Source organism: Hydractinia symbiolongicarpus, chromosome 11 (assembly GCF_029227915.1).
Source record: "Hydractinia symbiolongicarpus strain clone_291-10 chromosome 11, HSymV2.1, whole genome shotgun sequence".
Classification (NCBI taxonomy): Eukaryota; Metazoa; Cnidaria; class Hydrozoa; order Anthoathecata; family Hydractiniidae; genus Hydractinia; species Hydractinia symbiolongicarpus.
Genome location: NC_079885.1, coordinates 6,011,207 through 6,029,276, shown reverse-complemented (window position 1 = coordinate 6,029,276; position 18,070 = coordinate 6,011,207). Strand labels below are relative to the sequence as shown.

At 36.1% G+C, this 18,070-nt stretch overlaps 1 protein-coding gene across 2 annotated transcripts; it reads left to right on the top strand.

The window, feature by feature from the left end:
* Positions 1-83: 83 nt before the first annotated feature.
* Positions 84-8,418, top strand: LOC130614112 (uncharacterized). Of its 2 annotated transcripts, none has more exons than XM_057435516.1 (2): positions 84-2,022; positions 2,158-4,306. In XM_057435516.1, exons 1-2 carry the CDS (start codon positions 1,870-1,872, stop codon positions 2,494-2,496), a joined length of 492 nt encoding a protein of 163 aa, XP_057291499.1. In that variant the 5' UTR covers positions 84-1,869; the 3' UTR covers positions 2,497-4,306. The 2 variants fall into 2 exon arrangements, with proteins under 2 accessions (XP_057291499.1, XP_057291498.1); XM_057435515.1 differs by lacking the exon at positions 2,158-4,306 and adding an exon at positions 7,879-8,418 and having other exon boundaries at positions 1,627-2,022.
* Positions 8,419-18,070: the final 9,652 nt, after the last annotated feature.

Genomic DNA, 18,070 nt, shown 5'->3' with positions numbered 1-18,070 from the left:
GTATGTATTTCTATCTTTTGGTTTTGATGGAAATTTTTATTTAAATTTTGATGCCGATTAAACAATGCAGCTTTTCTAAATACAAAAATATCGAAACATTCATCGTGATTTTTAACATTGAATGATGAGAACATTAACGTCTGGAAGGGCATTCTCCGCCACTAGAAATGTAAAATTTGAAACATTTTTACTCCGTGCCCACCATAGGGGCGCGAAGGGGAGCCACTATATACAGCGAAGTTTAAAGAAGCAAATTTTCTATATAGGCCCCTCCAATATTAAAATTGTGGTTACGGCATTGCTATATATCGTTCATTAATGAATATAAGGAAGGGGAATTATCAAAAATTAGAAGTTAATGGCTGTTTTTCCTTATCTTCTGTGTTAAAACATCTCCTACATTTTAAAAACAATAATATATTTACCAACATATATTCAAACATGTTTTCTTAGAGATTTTGAGAAACCATGCTCAAAATGATATAAAATCATTGTCGCTGGTAACTTTCACGGTCTGTGAACATGCATGATTTAGTATTTTTTATTGTGTGTACGATAAACATATTATTTTTCACAAAAGGCATTAAATAAAAGATTGTTAATAATTTAAATTAATTTATAATTTAAATTTTTTCTTTATTAAAAAAAGTTATTTTTTGTTTTTCAACATCTTTCTCGGTTACATCTCACCATTTTTTTGTTAATTGAATTGACAGGTGGCTTGCCTATGTTTACAAAAATATAAACAACAGTCTACATTAAGTAAACAACAGTCTACATTAATTGAAGAATTCCATATAAAAAAGAAACATTCGCTTAAAATTAGTAAAAATTTTAGTTCCTAATGAGTCGTAGCTACCCAAATATAATATCAAAAAATGATAAATTAAATATATAATCAAATATATCACAAAATGATAAATTTCTGATTTCATCAAATTTTTTTCTCTTCAATCAAAATTGCCCAAATAAGGAGCATCCAATATAAATGATGAAAACACATCTTCTATTTTATTGTTAAGACAGAGATCCTCAAACAACATCTACACAGCATTCTTCTCAAAGAATAAGCCACGTAAAGTGTATCAAGTTATTGCATTTGGTAGCTAGCTAACAGTTGAAAAATTAAAGGTTTTCCATATGCTTTTGATAAAAGTCCAATAACGTCCTTGTCCTCATACTATTGACTCTAAAAATTTGACTTGTTATGGTCAGGAAAATTTTGGCCCTCTGAAGATCTCTTTGATATTTCTCCAACATTGCTAAGAAGTGGTCCATCATCCTTTTTCATCCGTTATTTTTGCAGCTGGTGTAAATTATTCTATAATAATTATAAGTGCTGTAGTTTTTACTACATGTATGATACACCACAAAATCACTAGAAAGTCACTAAGGGTTGTATCTATTCGGGAATTGTACAGTGCTAGGTACCTCTACCTACAAAAAACCAGCAAAACACTTTACAAATTCACGCCACTAAAACACCATCTTTGATTGAAACGTCACGCATGCATTACTTTTTTCTGCATGCTTAATTTTGGGCCAATTTAAGTCTGTTGTACCAGGGCCTCGTACGCGTTTCATCCTCATATCAAAAAACGCTAAAGGCCCTGGGATCAAGGTTGCCATTTTGCCCTATGTGATCTATCTTATCAGCAAAAAAAATCACCAAAAAGTGACTAAATTTTGGCCAGGTGACTAATATTTTTTGCCGATTAAAATTTATGCCGACTTTTTTATTACCGACCAAACTTTTGCCGAAATTTTTTTTCCGACCATAGTTAATAGAAAAAAACACTGGTTCGGAAGATCAGCAAACTTCAAAGGATTCTCAAACGGTGTTTATAAGTACGTCACGTGACCTTGATAATGCACGATCATTTCAAAATGGCTTCTAATGTAGGAGGAAATGATAGTGTTTTAGTATCCTTAGATATTTTTGAGGGTGACTTTGAAGATATTATTGAAGTTTTAAAGGTAGATGAATATATAAATGAATTCTCGAACGATCTATGTGAAGACGTAAGTAATGTTTTGTTTTGTTTGTGCTGTTTTGATTGAAAATGTAGGACAACAAGGTAGGCTGCCGGGGGGGAGAGGGAAAGCTTTTTGTATGTCACAGAAAATGTTAATATGACCACATTATTATCATTTAAGATCGAACTTGGCAACTTTCCCTGTGAAGTATGTGACAAAGTGTGCAAAAGTAAAGGTGGATTAAAACTTCATTGCATTAAGAAGCACACTAAAAATGAGCTTGAGGCTAAGAAGGAAGAGGAACAAAAGGAAGAACTAGTTGATGAAGAATTTATAACTAAACTTTTAAGAAAGACATTGGAAAATGTAGTAACTAGTGACAATGTTTTTTCAGAAATTATTTCAAAAGAATTTCAAGCATATGAAGAGTATGGTTTTGGCAGAGCTATGTCACACAAAAAATATTACATCAATTGTTACACATGCTATAAATTTTATACCTCAATCGATAAACAGTAAATACTTCAAAATAGTTCTCATGTAGCTTGGTGACTTATTATGGTCTACGATTAATGAAACTACAAGTGCTACTGCTGAAAAAAATATTAATATATCAGAAAAGGAAATAGGAGGACTCCAGTATATTGGGGGATATATTTTACACAAACTTCACAGAAATTTGAAAAGTTCAAAAAATTGGAAGAGTCTGGAATACCAACAAGCAATAGCACTTATGGAAGTAAGTAAGGGGGAAGAAGTCAATAATTTGATTTCTCATTTAAATCGAGGTGGAGTGTGGCAAATTTCCAATTTAAAAAATATTAATAATCTGTGAAAAATACTTCCGACTAAAGACTAAAGATGTTATATGGTTGGCTATATATGGTTGCAGTGATTGGTCTTCTCTGTTAAGTAGCTCCAAGGGTGATTTACGAATTGCGTGTACTATGACCTGGCTAGAAAGATCTGGTTGAGTGCCACTGCCAAATGTGAAGTTTTCAATGCTTACCAAAAGATTTGAAATAGTAATGTTTTTAAGTGATCTTCTGCAATTTTTATATAAAGTATGATCTGCTGGTAAAAACCACTTATATGCCTGAATTGTGAAGCCCAAACCATCATCAATACACACTTCTAAGTATGGCTCACTCCAGGGTTGTGTAAACCTTTTAAATGTAGTAGTATTGCCAGTTAAAAATTCTCCAACCATTCAAGGATTTTAAGTTTTTAATGCGTGTGTTTAAATCTTTAAGATTTATTTAGAATTGTTAAGAACAAATTAAGAACATTTTAGCCTAAAAATCTAACAAACCTAAAGCAATATAGAAAGGAAACTTACATATTTCAATGTCTTCTTTATGAAAATGTTTTTCACATGCATAAACATTATTATTAGCTATTTGTTTTTTTAAGTTCTCATCTACTACTCTAGTTTTGGTTATTTCAGACAGCCACCGTTGACGCCACTCTTTCTGAACATGTTCTGCAGGAATTCTAAAAATACCAATGCCTTTTGTTCTTCTACACATACTGCACCCGAATACACTACAACTTACACCTGGCATTTTGTGTGTTAAGTTTTGCAGAATTGTTTTGATCAGGGGCGGATCTAGGGTTAGGCAGCCTAGGCAATTGCCTAAGCCTAATTTTGTGATCTACTAGAGAAAAAAAATTCTATAGAATAATCTATAAAAAAACTAAATTATTTTTATAAATTTTTTTTTGGCATCCGCCGATTTCGACTTCATGACGATGCGGCGTTTTTATCAATTTTTTATATTTTACTCAAATAAAGCAAACCCGGGGCGATCTTAGGCAAAGTGTCGATTCGCCTAAAACGTCCGCGGGTTTTAAAGTTCCAAATGAATGAAAATCACAGATGGAAGAAAAAACGCCTAAAACGTCCGCGGGTTTTCAAGTTCCAATGAATGAAATTCTGGAATGTGAAGAAAAAACGCCTAAAACGTCCGTGGGTTTTAAGTTAAAACGCCTAAAACGTCCGTGGGTTTTAAGTGAAAACGCCTAAAACGACCACGGCTATGGTTACATGGACAAGTGGATGTTTCTTTTTCAACATGGTTTACCTGGGTCAGATCCAATTGCAGGGAGCACTTCAAATGTCTAGAATATCAAAGCAATTGTATGCTACCTAAGTTAAATGAAGAACTTTTGAATTTGGAAACCCTTTCAGATATTGAAAGGATTGGAAATGCTGGAGGGAAATATTTTAGCCACGTGTGCCATGTTGTTGTCTCAAACCAAACCTTTAACTGCCTCTGCAAGAGACAATAAATTCATTTAAAGTAAGTAATACTTGAAATATTTTAGTTTTAGCTACTCCTGAATTTTAGGCACTTTTGTGTCAAGAACTGTTCTTACAAAACATGTGATTAAAATCTTTTTCTTATCAAAACAAAAGGTTTTAACTTGACCTCGATCAAATGTATTGTTTGTTTATAAAAGCCCAATGCTAAACGAGATAACTGAGGCAATTTATGTAAGTAAGTAATGTAATTTTTTGTTGTATAGTTAGTTATTGCATATTTTGAAATAAAGCAACTCCCCTACTTATTACTTGTACTCGTATTATGTGCGTAAAACTTAAAAAGATGCTTAGATGATGATACTTATTACCAGTATGTCATTCAAAGAAACTATGGAAACGCTAACCCTGTTTCGAATCTAATTTGCTAAACGGACGCATTTTCCATCCGCATGTTTTAACAAGGATAAAGTGTTAAAACTACGGAGGTTACTGTTTTTTATTTGGGTGTAAAGAAGCCTGTATATAACTCTATATTATTAATAGCCGCATTTTGTCCGTCATCCAAAAAGCAGATTATGCTAAACCACCCACAAAATCTTCAAATCATGGGGGCGGACTACAATGAATTTACCACGGGCTAAACACTTTCACATCATCATGCCAAACCAAAAAAGAACAATTAATTCTTAGGTGAACTTTGGTATTTCGCGCTGGCTCAACATAGCTTGTTGCGAGAGAAAAATAACAGTTTTGAATTGGTGAATTTATATTGGACGCTATAATTAGCGTAATTTGCGCGTTTGATTGCAGTATAGAATCTGAAAAGAAACTTGATGTCTCCTGATATCGGGAAACATAACTGTGAAAACTTATGCCACAAATAATTAATCTTGACCGCACTTTTTTATAATATATAAATGTATATGTATGTATAAATGGGATTAATTTCTCACATAATACCATCTTGTATTCATTCTGAATACATTAAGTGCAGAAAAATTGTCTTTGAACAAATTATTTTTAAACCTAAAGCTCAGCAAAATTCGTTTTTTATCGGGAATTTGATCTCACTCATGCTTTGAATAAATAATATTGTTTATACGGTCTACTGACTTCTTTTTGCATAAATATATTTATTTACTCAAGTAATGTACGTCCGAATGAGCATGGAGCTCACTTTTGCATTTTTGTTTTCTACATACCTGAAACAAACGCAATATTATCTAAAAATAACACAAACTTTTCCATCATTTTTTGCATTAGAACATTTCCATAATTTTAGCTCAAGACTCCCATTGTATGCAAAGGTATGTGGCTTAACTACATAGTTTTTCCTATATTTTCGAGCATTATTACAGCTCCAACAGCACAGCTATCATTAATTCTCATTTTACAAAAATCCAAGCATAAACAAGCTTCAAATTGGCTCTAATCTTGTAATGTTTTGATTTCCAGATACCCCGGTCGTCCGGAGATGCATTGCGAAAGCGGGAAATTCAAAATGTTGTCACTATCAATGAAAAGGTCTATTGTAGCAAAAATGTTATGTAACTTATTTTCATTGATACCATTTCGAAGTGACTATAGCTGTTGTGAGTTGGAAGCTGACCAATAAGTTTTGCAGGACACTTAATTTCCACAACACCTTTTCCATGAGAGGAACATTCTATTTCCAGGTCTGCGGAAACACTAATAAAAGGACGTGTATTGGATATGGTCATACCAAGATCTTTCATTACCATATTTTTGTGTATTTGTTTTACTTCTTGTTGATATTTTTTCTTTGCATAATATTCAGTTGCAATACCATGCTTCATTTGCCAAGTTCGAAAGGGTGATGAATATCCCAATATTTCAGAAATTAATTTTGTGTGGTCTTTATTGTTATTTTGTTTTAATATGTTTATTCGAGTATGTATTCGTTTGAAGTTTGATGCAGTCAGTCTTTCCTTTCTCTGGTTAATCCAACCAGTAGAACCGCTCTGGTTTATTGTTCTTGCATTCACACAATTGATTTGACTAGCACTTAAGTATAATTATTAATGAGAGCGGGATCCCGGCAAACGTCCCGTCCCGGCAATCGTCCCGTCCCGCCTCTCATATAAACAGCCCCTTGGAAACAAAAAAAAACCTTGTTGTGGAAATAAAACTTCAAGTAGTACACTAAAGAATTATGTTTATTTGGTCTACTCTTATTTACTAGTTATTTACTCGCACATATTAATACAAAGAAAAGAGCAAGATTAAATTTAAATCTTGTAGAAGTCATTTACCTAGCAAGCCTGCTGTATATGTACGTGATAATTTTTCCTCCAGATAATCTCAATGTCTTTCTCCACAACTAACCAAACATTGTATTGCTTCGCAAATACCCTTTGTGACGGTAAACACTTTGCTTTGAATAAACAATACTTTGAAGAAATCTTGTTATTAATCTACATCTCTCCTACGAAACCGTTTGAGAAATAGCGATAGGCTTTTCCCTCTTTTTGTTCGCACTCCAGACGTTGCCACAGATTACTACGAGATATAACCTCCAAATAGCATCGAGATATGTCCATTATATACAATTTTGGCCAAGTACATATGCCCTCTTTCTCACCAACCCATCCATCTTTCACTGTCATTGGATCAGGCAATGAAATATTATCATACTTTTTTTGTACTCATTGAGTAAAGAACGCTTTCTGTGTTCCAATTCTGTATCAACTGAAAATCCTTCTTCGTATGCAGCGTAAGCTCTGTAAAGATAAATGCTTAAACTAGAAAGAAGTATTGGCAGACTAATGGGCTTGGCTGATAAGAGCTATAGCTAGCTACAGCGAATAAAACCTAGTTTATATCAAAGAACGATTTTCTTACCTTGCAACCAGTGTTTCGATGCTTCTCACAGTAGATTTTTTTTTATTTTTTTAAAAACTACTTTTTTAATGCCAAAGAACTGTCTTCTATAGTTAAGATCTCTTGAAGATTTTCTTCATTATCCATCTATAACCACGTGTTTCCACTTTACTATTTTGTTTTGGTCGAAATTTTTAAATTCCCGCAAAAACAGTGTGTAATTTGCAGAACGCTTTTAAAACTAAATAAAGGTGTATTCCTTAACAAAACTTTGTCCCATATTGAGCACAGTCTCAATGTTTTGAATACACGTCTTATATACAGAAGCTGTATATAATTTTAAAAGATCTAAAGATGTTTTGAGCAGGAAAATATATGGTATCGATCCTTGACTACACCCATTTACAGTCATTTATTGACCCGTCTATATCCATCTACAGTCACTTAGTGACTCGTCTGTGTTTTTCAAACATATAAGGGCAAACCAATACATCTGAAATGATGGAGACAAGTCTAATTCCAATAGTAAAATAAATTTGCACAAATTGTGCCATTGCAAATATTGTGTTGTTTTTCGACCTTTTTGAAAACATCTTTGGTTTTTTGTAATTTTATCTTGATTGGATCTGGACAGATGTGTCTTTTCTATGATGTTAATATATAATAAGATTTTTTATATTTTGGTGTGAGCGATATAAAATTGGGAATTTATAAACTGTTACTGCTTACATGGGTAACAGAAATCCGAAGAAGCAATTTTGTATAGTCAACCTACATTGCAATTTTTGTTTTAGGTATACAAAGTGCAGAACACAATGTTTCTTCTTTTGACTGCAACATGTACGATGACATTTTTAGTGACCGTGATGCCTGATTTAATGATGACCACAGTGGTTGAAAAATTCCATGATGTGATGCGGAACAAAGTTATCTTGAAAGAAGAAAATGATGGAACGAAAATTGACTGGGCAAGTACCGAAGGGGATAGAAAGGAGAGTGGAAAGACAAAAGACAAAGACAAACAAACGACTCAAGAGGAACAGGAATATCCAATAACACCGAATGGAACAAAAACGAAGAGTGATGACTTGGACGATGTTGCGGTTGATTCAAAAAGAAAACGGAAAAAGAAAACGGAAAAAGAGAACGGAAAAGAAAATTAAAATTAAAATCAACTCGGACTAAATATTTTTAAAAAAATATCATGTCTTTTTTAAAGTTTATTTATTGTATTGCGTTCCAGTGGCGCTTTATACTTAACAAGACAAAAAAGTAGGAAGTTCGTCTCCACATGTAGTATCATAAATATTTTTATGTTAGATTCACATTTTGAACCTGTCATTTTTATGAACTTTCCTTTTTTTAATTTCCCCGATGTGAAGTAATTCCTAATAAAAGCTTGCTAGTAAGTGAAACTAGCTGATTGATTCTAAACGATATTTACTTACTAGTAACTTTGTGGACCACAAGCTGAGAATTATCGACGATTAATCCTTTCGGTTATGTTTCAAAAATGGCGGGAAAATTGTTGCAGTCATATTAGTTTGGACAAGATTGTAGGCTTACATGAATTTGATCCTACTGTTTAAGTTCTTCCCGAAAATTTTTAAAAATTTTGAAACATTGACTGTACCTAATTCCTCTCTTTTGTGTCTTTGCTGCAAAAATACATACTATAAAAAAAATGCGAAATTGTAGCCGTTGTTTCGTGATAACAACTCCGGATCTAATTATTCCAATATTATACATCAATGCAGTTAAGTTTAGCTAGTCATTATCTCGCACAACACGATTACTTGATGGGCTTTCATAAGTAATTTAAATCTATAAATAAAAGGCTCAGGGGCGGATATAAGAATTTTTATCACAAAATTGGGCGTTAAAATTACGCAAATGTTAAAGGGCGTTCTTTATTAGGCGCAAAAAATCATTTTTAAAATGCATAAAAAGCTAAGATGAGAAAAATAAAGCAGGACCAAGTCTATATATTAGTCACTTTTATACTGAAATTTAGAAGTGGACTGTGTTATAAAGTCATCGGTGAACACATCCTGTTTATAAGGTCGAAATGTTCGGCACCCTTTACCAAAATCTCTTTAAGTATTTTTAACCCTCCAGGACTTTATTTAAAGAAATACAAATAGCACTTAAACAGACAGGAATGGAGCTCGAGCTTCTCACAGATCTTGACATGCTCCTTATGTTTGAATAGGGTATTCGTGGAAAGATCACACAAGCAGTGATTGCTATGCCAAGGCCAACAACATGTATTTGGGTGAACAATTTAATTAAGACGTAGAATCTTCGTACTTGCAGTACCTCTATGCCAACAATCTCTATGTGTGGGCTATGACACAGAACTTACCAACACATAGGTTCAAGTGGCTACCCGAGACCGATAAATTAACAGCGAAACACATTGCAAAACTAGTCATGAAGAACGGGAATAGCTTCACACTCGATGCGGGGATGGAGTATCTAGAGGCGCTGCGCGATAAACATAATAGGCTACCGTTCCTGCCGGAGCGTATAAAGATCAAGGGAGTAGAGAAGCTCGTACCAAACAAAGAACAAGCGCATTAATGTAGTGCATATCAGATCACTTCACGCTCTTGTATTGAAAAAAGTACACCGAGTCTTTCAGTTCAATCAGAGTCAAGGGCTTAAACCCTTCATCGATTTTAATAATAGACTGATACCTGCCGCCAGAAACGAGTTTAAGAAGAAATTTTTGAGAGTGATGACATATCTGTCGTCGGGAAGACTGTAAGGATGGAGAATGTAAGGAACCACTGCATTATAAAACTCGTAAGGACTCAGGATGGTCGCGAAGCCGAACTTCAAGGGTGGAACCCGCTTCAGCAAACATCTCTTGGTCCTTGAGAAAAGGAAAACAGGGGTCAAAATGCTGGAACCTGTGTATCCCATGCAAGCGATCCTAGATCTCGCCAAGCTGATCATGTACGTACTGTACATGCAGCCGAAATATGTCTGTTTATCGGCATGGCTCTACCTTATGTATTTATCTTGATCTTTTTTCCAAGGTATATATATTATAAATATTATGTTTTCACTCGTTGAAGTGTTTAATGTGGTAATTACACTTGCGGAACCCATGGCAATGGAAAAGCCTTTCGACAAACGTCAGGCGTTAAAGAAGGCCTTGCAGTAAGGCAAGGGACTCCTCTTGCCAAAAAGTGCATAAAGGAATTAAAAAATAAAAAACATCTATAGAGCCAAACAATCGTATCTTGTACTACCTCGAAGGAGGTGGTCCCAAGCGTAGTTTTGTATCGGAAGAACTCATGTTTATTCCTGAGTATCTAGAAGTCCCTACAGACCATGTGAAAGAGTGAATTTACAGTCATTTGATTCACAAAGAGTCACAGAAACGGCTGGTCCTCAAGCGATGGTACTCCAAAGACGTACAAGTTATTACGAGTAAGGTCAATGAGTCGGAAGTGGCTTTAATATTGCTTACATGCCTTCTTCTTCAAATCTGTTAATAGCATGCATCCTGTTAGGATTATTGATAACGACAACCTATGCAGGGTTTGGAAAACTGTTCTTGAACTGTCTGAATTAACCTAAGAACACGCGCACAGTAGTATGGGAAATGGTGACTTGCTATATTGCGATCATGTTGTTTCTACCAGGATCATGTGCGTGCGGAAGGTTGAAGCTCTGAGTTTTCTTGGCGCAGAGTTGCTGTTTGACCATCAAGCTCTTGCAACTTGAGATTCTACTCTCTCCCAGCTTGAAGGTCATCTACGAGAATGGCTTGTCGCTGTTCTTCGTTTAGTTGGCGCTGCTCTCTGACCTCATCTTGTAATTTTTTACACCCTTCCTTGCAAGCGACTTTGTCATTCCTCTGGATGTTTGAGATCTACACGCAATCTCTATGGCATCATCTAGTACAACAAATAAATCACGAGGATTAGCATTTTTGAGCGCTGCAAGGGGTGGCTTAAGACCATCCTATTGAGGTCACGCGAGGGTGTGGTGTTCACGTCACTGTATGTTGCTTTTGTATCACAGATTCCCTAAGAAGCTCCCGAGATCTGCACGTGTGAAGTGAGATTGTCAGTGTTCATCGAATAGAGTCTCGAACACTCCAGCAGGTATAGTGTTAAACAAAGCTAGTTGAGAAGAATTTATATGGACGATCTATAAAAAAGTTCAAGGTCACTCTATTTCCGATCTTAATGTTATCACCTAGTAGCTGCTTCAAAGTCAATAATCTGTTCTTTCTCAAGGGTCTCGCAAGTACGTTGCTCACCAAACTATTTTGATCACTGGAGTGTCTATAGTCTATAGCTCCTCGGATGTTCCAGTCTCATGTAAAGGCATGTATGTTTTTGTTTCGTTATTGACGAGTTTTATGTCTTGTCTCTTATTGGGATATCAAAAGAAAAGCTGTTTTTCTGTCTTCGGGGGTTCTTAAGCAAAGCCGTATAGGATTGCGTTAAGAGCCTCAAGTTATACGTTCTAGGCCTCCTTAAAATAGCAAGTTCGAGCAGGGATTGTCTTTGCTTGTCTAGTTGACTATGCAGTCGTCGACGATGAAGAGACTCTCTTTACCAGCCAGTAATCTCGAGAGTTTGTCGATGTATTCGAACAGTTGATCATTAGAATTTATGAAGAACACGTGGTCATCTTTCCAAACCGAGGCTCGTTTGAGGTAAGTGGCGTTTCACTGTATTGTTGGACAGCAAATGATGATGTTGTGGAAGTAGTACCTATACTCACCTTTAAGGAGGTAGGCCCGCAAAGATGGCTCTATCTTTTGCAATATATAGGTTCATTTATCTGGTATACTGATGAAGCACACTAGACAGATATGTATCGATTCCCTTTTGATTAATTTTCACTTACCCACATAGGCTGCATATTGGGATAGTGCAGTCCTGCAATCTGCTCCTCTTCGACAGGGTATTTTTATTTTTTATTTTTTTTATCGGTATCTTATGATCAAACTCCCACAACCCTTAATCTCCCCAATTCATGCCGCCTCTAAATTGTGCGTGGATGTGTTTCATGCATGTCACAATGTCGCATCCGAGATTTTCTAAAATGCGCTGATGGGGGATACCCTGGACGATCACAGGTAATAAGAGATATAAGTGATCATAAGTGTCTTTGTTCAGCATTTGGTGCGTTCTTTGATGCCTTGTTAGCATTCAAGCACCTGATGCACCATTTCGTCCGGTGTCCATTTACCTTGACCCTGAAATTATCTAGAGACAAATAGCGTTTACATTTTGACTTTTTGCATTGTTTTTCCATGTCTTTTCTGTCTCCCTTTGAGACATACAAAAAATCTATTGGTCACATTGTATAATACACGCAGTCCAATACTCCAGAGCACAAAATTGCTCTCCCAAGATGTTTACTTAGGCATCGGAAAGAAGGTATACATAACAAGTGATATTACAAGTTCAATCGGCCTTCTTAGTGAAGTGCGTAGAGATATAGTTTCTGTAGGTATCTTCCAGTGCCATCGACAAAGAGTGCGTATCTCTCGGTCATGAACATCGTTACCATAAAGTCATCGCTGCCGAAGAGATTGGCAATTTGCTTAAAGTGATCCTTGGGCAATATGGTGGGTGAGTAGAACTTTTTCGGCTTACTTTCACTGTTATCGAGATTTTCTCGATCTTTGCGTTGTAGAAGAAATCGTTCAATCCAGAGTACGCCTTAACCTTCAAGGGGTCTAAGAACAGCAACAGGACACCTTTCATGCTCTTAGCACGATCATTAATCTGCAGGTTATAACTCTTATCCTCCTGCTTTATTATAATCATCTTGCTCCGGAGTACTCTCTTGGAAGGTAGTGTTAACCGACTGTACCGTGATACTATAGCACTTTTAAGGCACTCGTGATTTACTTGTCAAATTCTAGTGCAATATTGCTTATTTTATAAGTGGTGAAGGCAGGCTTTGTAGATCCAGAAGCGGCTGTACCCGCATCTTTGATCACTGCAGAATACGTTGCAAATGCACCACAAACTTATGTCGATCATGTAATCCTGGTTGATAAGAAGACAAATCCCTGGTGAGCTAAAAGATCTGTCCTTGAAGTATACAGAAGGTATTTCCATAGGCAGCAACTATAATTTTCTCCTCGTCTGTTCCTCTTCTGTGGTTTGTAACTTTTACTTAGCCCCCAGATGATTCTCGAGGATTAGATTATTTTCAAGGGTTCTACAGAGATTGTCAACTATGCTCTTTCCTATATTACTGAGGTAAGTAAGGCTATTTGAACCCGTCAATTCCAGATCAAAACAAATGTCCAAGACTTCCTGGGCATATGACATCGTTCTGACCCACGTTGGGCACGTCCACGTACAGGTCCTTGTTCTTATTGATCGCGTTTGGTACGTGTAATACCTTGACACGCTTCTTCTTTCCCTTCATCGCCGGCATCGTTTGGATCCTCTGAGGTGGATTAAAGGTCTCTGCGAATATAGACTAATTATTTATAGGCAACCGGGTTGAACAAAAAGTCGTTAAACCCAACCTAGGTATAAAACGCCTTCGTTCTCTGGTATTTTATCTTCCTCGAAGCTACGAGAAACCCGTAGAAAGGGAAGAGCCAAGGCTCAACGGCTAGTGGCTGAGCTTGGAGATGTGCAGGACAAGATTCAAGAAGACTTGTGACAAAGGCGAACGAGCAACTAGAGAATCATACATCTGTAAAAGATGATATAGATCTTGCAGCACAGCTTGAGAATTCCCTAAATAATACGGAAATTCTTACATAAGCAATGGAGTTTTTGTCCTAAATCGAAAGATGAGGATTTCGACAAATATATCTGCTTGTAAAAGCTTGTAAAGCGAATTGGCTTTACACGATAAGAAAATGGAGAAAGCTCAGGCCAAAGCGAGGAGATTGGAGAAGAATGAAGTGCAATCGGAAGTATCCGTGGAGCGGAAACAAATTTGGCAGACGGGCATAAGAGAGGTTCAAATCGAGCATAAACGCCTTCAAAAGAAGAGAAAGGGGGGGGGGTACTTAAGGTCTTGCATCAATCGTGATTCAGACTGATTAAAGAGACTTTGATAAAGATGGCAGAACATGATACGTTTCTCAGGGAGAAACTTGTGGTTTTGTTCAAAGAGCAAGAAGTCACTATCGCAAAAATCATCATTGTTGTAGGGATGCTGATATCCACAATCGTGCTAGCCAAGTGGAGAAACAGGTGCTTTAACAGGCGCTGTATGAGGAGGGAGTTAAAGTATTGTACAAAAACAACTTGAAAAACTTGTGAAATTTTTGAAATGTCTTGCTGCCAAAGCGATGAATTCCCTTCCTGGTGTTCTCGGAAGCATAGTGAGCATTTTTCTGCGCATGGCTGCAAGAGTAGTAGAGTTCGTCGCGCAGCATTTTTACCTTGCTGTTGCTGGCACTGCTGCCCATATCGTGGACCGGTTTATCTCTTTTCCCACGTCTTCTTCCATCAGGACCATAATTTCCAAGTTCTGTAGTAAAATTTGGGTACCTGTATAGTTGTCTGCGCCTGACACGATTAAGGACGCTTTTGCCTGTGAAGTATTAATACCGCATAAACCCGTATGCTTTGGCAAAGATTGGCTAAACCTTCCAAGGTGAGACCCTGGCTTGTGGACATTATGAACTTCGCATAATCCCCAGCAAGTTGCTTCAACCACTCTCCGTTGGTTAACGATTAACCTACTGCTCCGAACTTATGCATACTATTACGATCTCCACCGTACTTGAGACACACTTGTGCAAATCCAGATGTCGAGTAAGGATTCTTGTACTGGCTAAAACCATCATCGAAAGACATTGGCACTTTCATCCTTTCGCATATGTTAGTGTACATGGAACCGAAAGAAGCTGTTGATAAATGGCTAACATTCTGTCCCATGTTTTGCAGAAATCCCCAGTGCTGTCGTTGCACAACGCCCTACAAAATCTACTTGATTGTTTCAAAACTCCAACGCTTGCCCCTCCCCTGCAACAGACATGGGGTCGTTAAGTTAAAGACAATTAATTCTGATATATATCACAACAAAATCTCGGTATAGGATACGGGAAATAGCAAAGAATGGTTTTCCTTTGTTACGTGGTGTCATTCGTAAAGAGTGAGCCAATGACATAAATTTTTAGGACTTACGTACAGGGCACTTTGGTGACACTCATAAACGCAAGAAATGAACACATAAAATTTGGTACTTATTACAAAAATACCAATGGGTTTACATCACATTTTTTAAGATTATACTACACATATTTGAGGACAGCTGCAGGAAAATGCATTGTTTATCAAGTTACCCCATATGGCTAATATGGAAGATTTTTTCATAAAAAGCATCAGAAACTTTTTTCATGTGGATTACTTTTACATTAACAAATTAAAAAATTTGAAGATAAACTTTTGCGATTTTGTCATTCATTAGTTTTCAAATTTCTCGCTGGAAATTTTTAAGGTTTAAAACCCATGTCTCACAGTAACTTTTTCATTCTTATCTTAATGTTAAACATGCAAGAACTTTTGCAGGAAAATAAAAACACATCAAGAGAAAAAGTTTGTTATTAAAATATTATAAATAATTTCAAACCGATTAATCCCTGCAGTCATTTTGGTGCCAGCGGTATGAAAAACTATGCTAAAACTATACTAAGTAAAAGTCCTATTACTTCAGTAAAAATTGAAATAATGACTTGAAACTTAGTATTACATGTTTTTAGACCAGTTTGATGAAATGAACCCAAAATTTTTTTTACTACTATCATAGTTTCTGAGTTCTTAATTTTGGCCATTTTTGGAGACGCCGATAACTTTTTTTGACAGCATATCAATTTTGACAAGCCATGTGTACAGATAACATTCTAAGTAATTCTCAGGCTTAAAAATAATTCAAACAGATACAATGTGTCCCAGGTTTAGGACAAAACACCTTATCCAGCTCAGAGAAAGTGGGAATGTGCTTCTAAAGCACAGTGCTAAATTTCCACCTGGATCTGCAACACGTTTACTTTGCACTAATCGCCCGGTCTGGTGCCATTCACAATTAATTTTTGAATATCCACAGGAACTTTTTATGCAAAATGAAAAATGCTAAACAACTGTATTTGCTTTGCAGAAGGCTTATCTTTATCATAAGTGCTGTGAATGTTGGTTTATGAAAAAGATATTCTTAATGCTATAATTGTCCACTGGATTTGTAACACATTACACTAAGTTTACGCTTTACTAAGTCTTAACCTGAAGACTTTAGGTCTTCCCACTTTAAGCGAATAATACTTCTGGCTATACTTTCCCAAGTTTTGTTATTTCATAAAAGAAAACTGAAAATCTACGAAATTATTTATATATGCAGAAATTTATTTATGAAATATAGGTTTCAGTTTGTCGTGGAAACATGTTTACCAACATGCAATGTCTTGCATACCTAACTAGCTATATACTTAAGTCTTGAATGTTCACTGCTATGGGAGGTCCAAATAACTACCTAGCTATTTTTATTTAAAATGACAGAATGCCTTGAAAAATCTTTTGTGCAGCTAGCTACATTAAAGTAATATATTTAGCTCTTGTACTTTATCACTTAATTATTTAATAACAAATGTGCCCTGGAGTGCTGGCATGGTACTGGCTAGGTAGCTTGTAATCACAAAATAAATATTATCCAGATGCGACCATCCCTCATCATCAGACATCGAAAAGGCGTTTCTGTTCTTTACTTCTCATTGTGGGGTACCTCAAATTCTTGTAAATCCAATGAAAAAAAAATTACTTAAGAATTCCTCTTCTTTCCCTTGCACTACTCTTGGCATTTCTTTGCATGTCTTTAGTTTTAAGCCACGATCCCTGAGCTTCCAACCCCGTCTCATTCACAAGTTTTAGCGCTAGCCAAAATGACGGATAACATCGAGGAACTCTGGGTAATTTTGAAAAAATGTGGTTCTGCCTTATGATTTTCAGATATTTGCTGCTGATATCAGCATATTTTGGCCCTCGGGTGCCACACCTCCGTATATATAGGAGTTAATTATCTTTAAGTCGTTGGGATCCTAGTAGTAGTAGGGAGTGATTAATATCAGGTTTTCGCTCCTTTCACACGTTTACCCCTAAAAAACCCCGCTTACACCAAACTAAATCACATGCTGATATCAACACATAATAATATATAAATACCAATCACCAACACATAATAATATATAATGTAAGATATATGACTTCATCAACGCATGCGCAAAAGTATATATGCTATTATACAGAATATGAGTAAAAGTATCATGATCACACAAAAGAATGCTGGTTGAAATTAAAATCTACCTATAATAAAGATGAATTGGTTCAAAAATGCAATCAGTAAAATATATAATACCGTGTCAGCACCAGTAGCGGCAACTCGCGAAGCTCTCACTAAACAACTAAGGAGCGTACGGGATACCGTTAGTTACTACTATAACAGAGTCAGGGATCAATTTTCAGGAACACCAACTCTCAACAATGAGATCCAACGGGTCACCATCGAAGATGAATACCAAGGAATTGAGGACCTCAAACACATGTTCGGGAAAGAATCGAAGCAGGCCACCAATACTGATGTAATTGAGGATATCCATAATATTTTTGACGATGACGCGGAAATGATAGAAGAAGGAAATCGCATCAAAACATGGAGGTTTAATAATAACCTTAATCAGCCATTGAGAGATACCATTATGCGAAAAATCACCCCCCATGTAGACATACGTGTGAAGGTGATATACTTATCGTATATGGACAAGGCCAGTATAAAAAGGGACTAGACGCGATTAATATTGGTATGTTGGAAGGTCATTGCTTTTATATCAAGAAGATGGATGTATTGACGCGGCATTGGGAATGCAAGGTTTGTACGCAAAGATTTACCAGATCGGAGAACCTCACGCGACATAAACAAAATGAATGTGAAGGTATTAAGACCAAGATCATTTGCAAAGGTGAAAAGATCGATCGCATGCAGAGT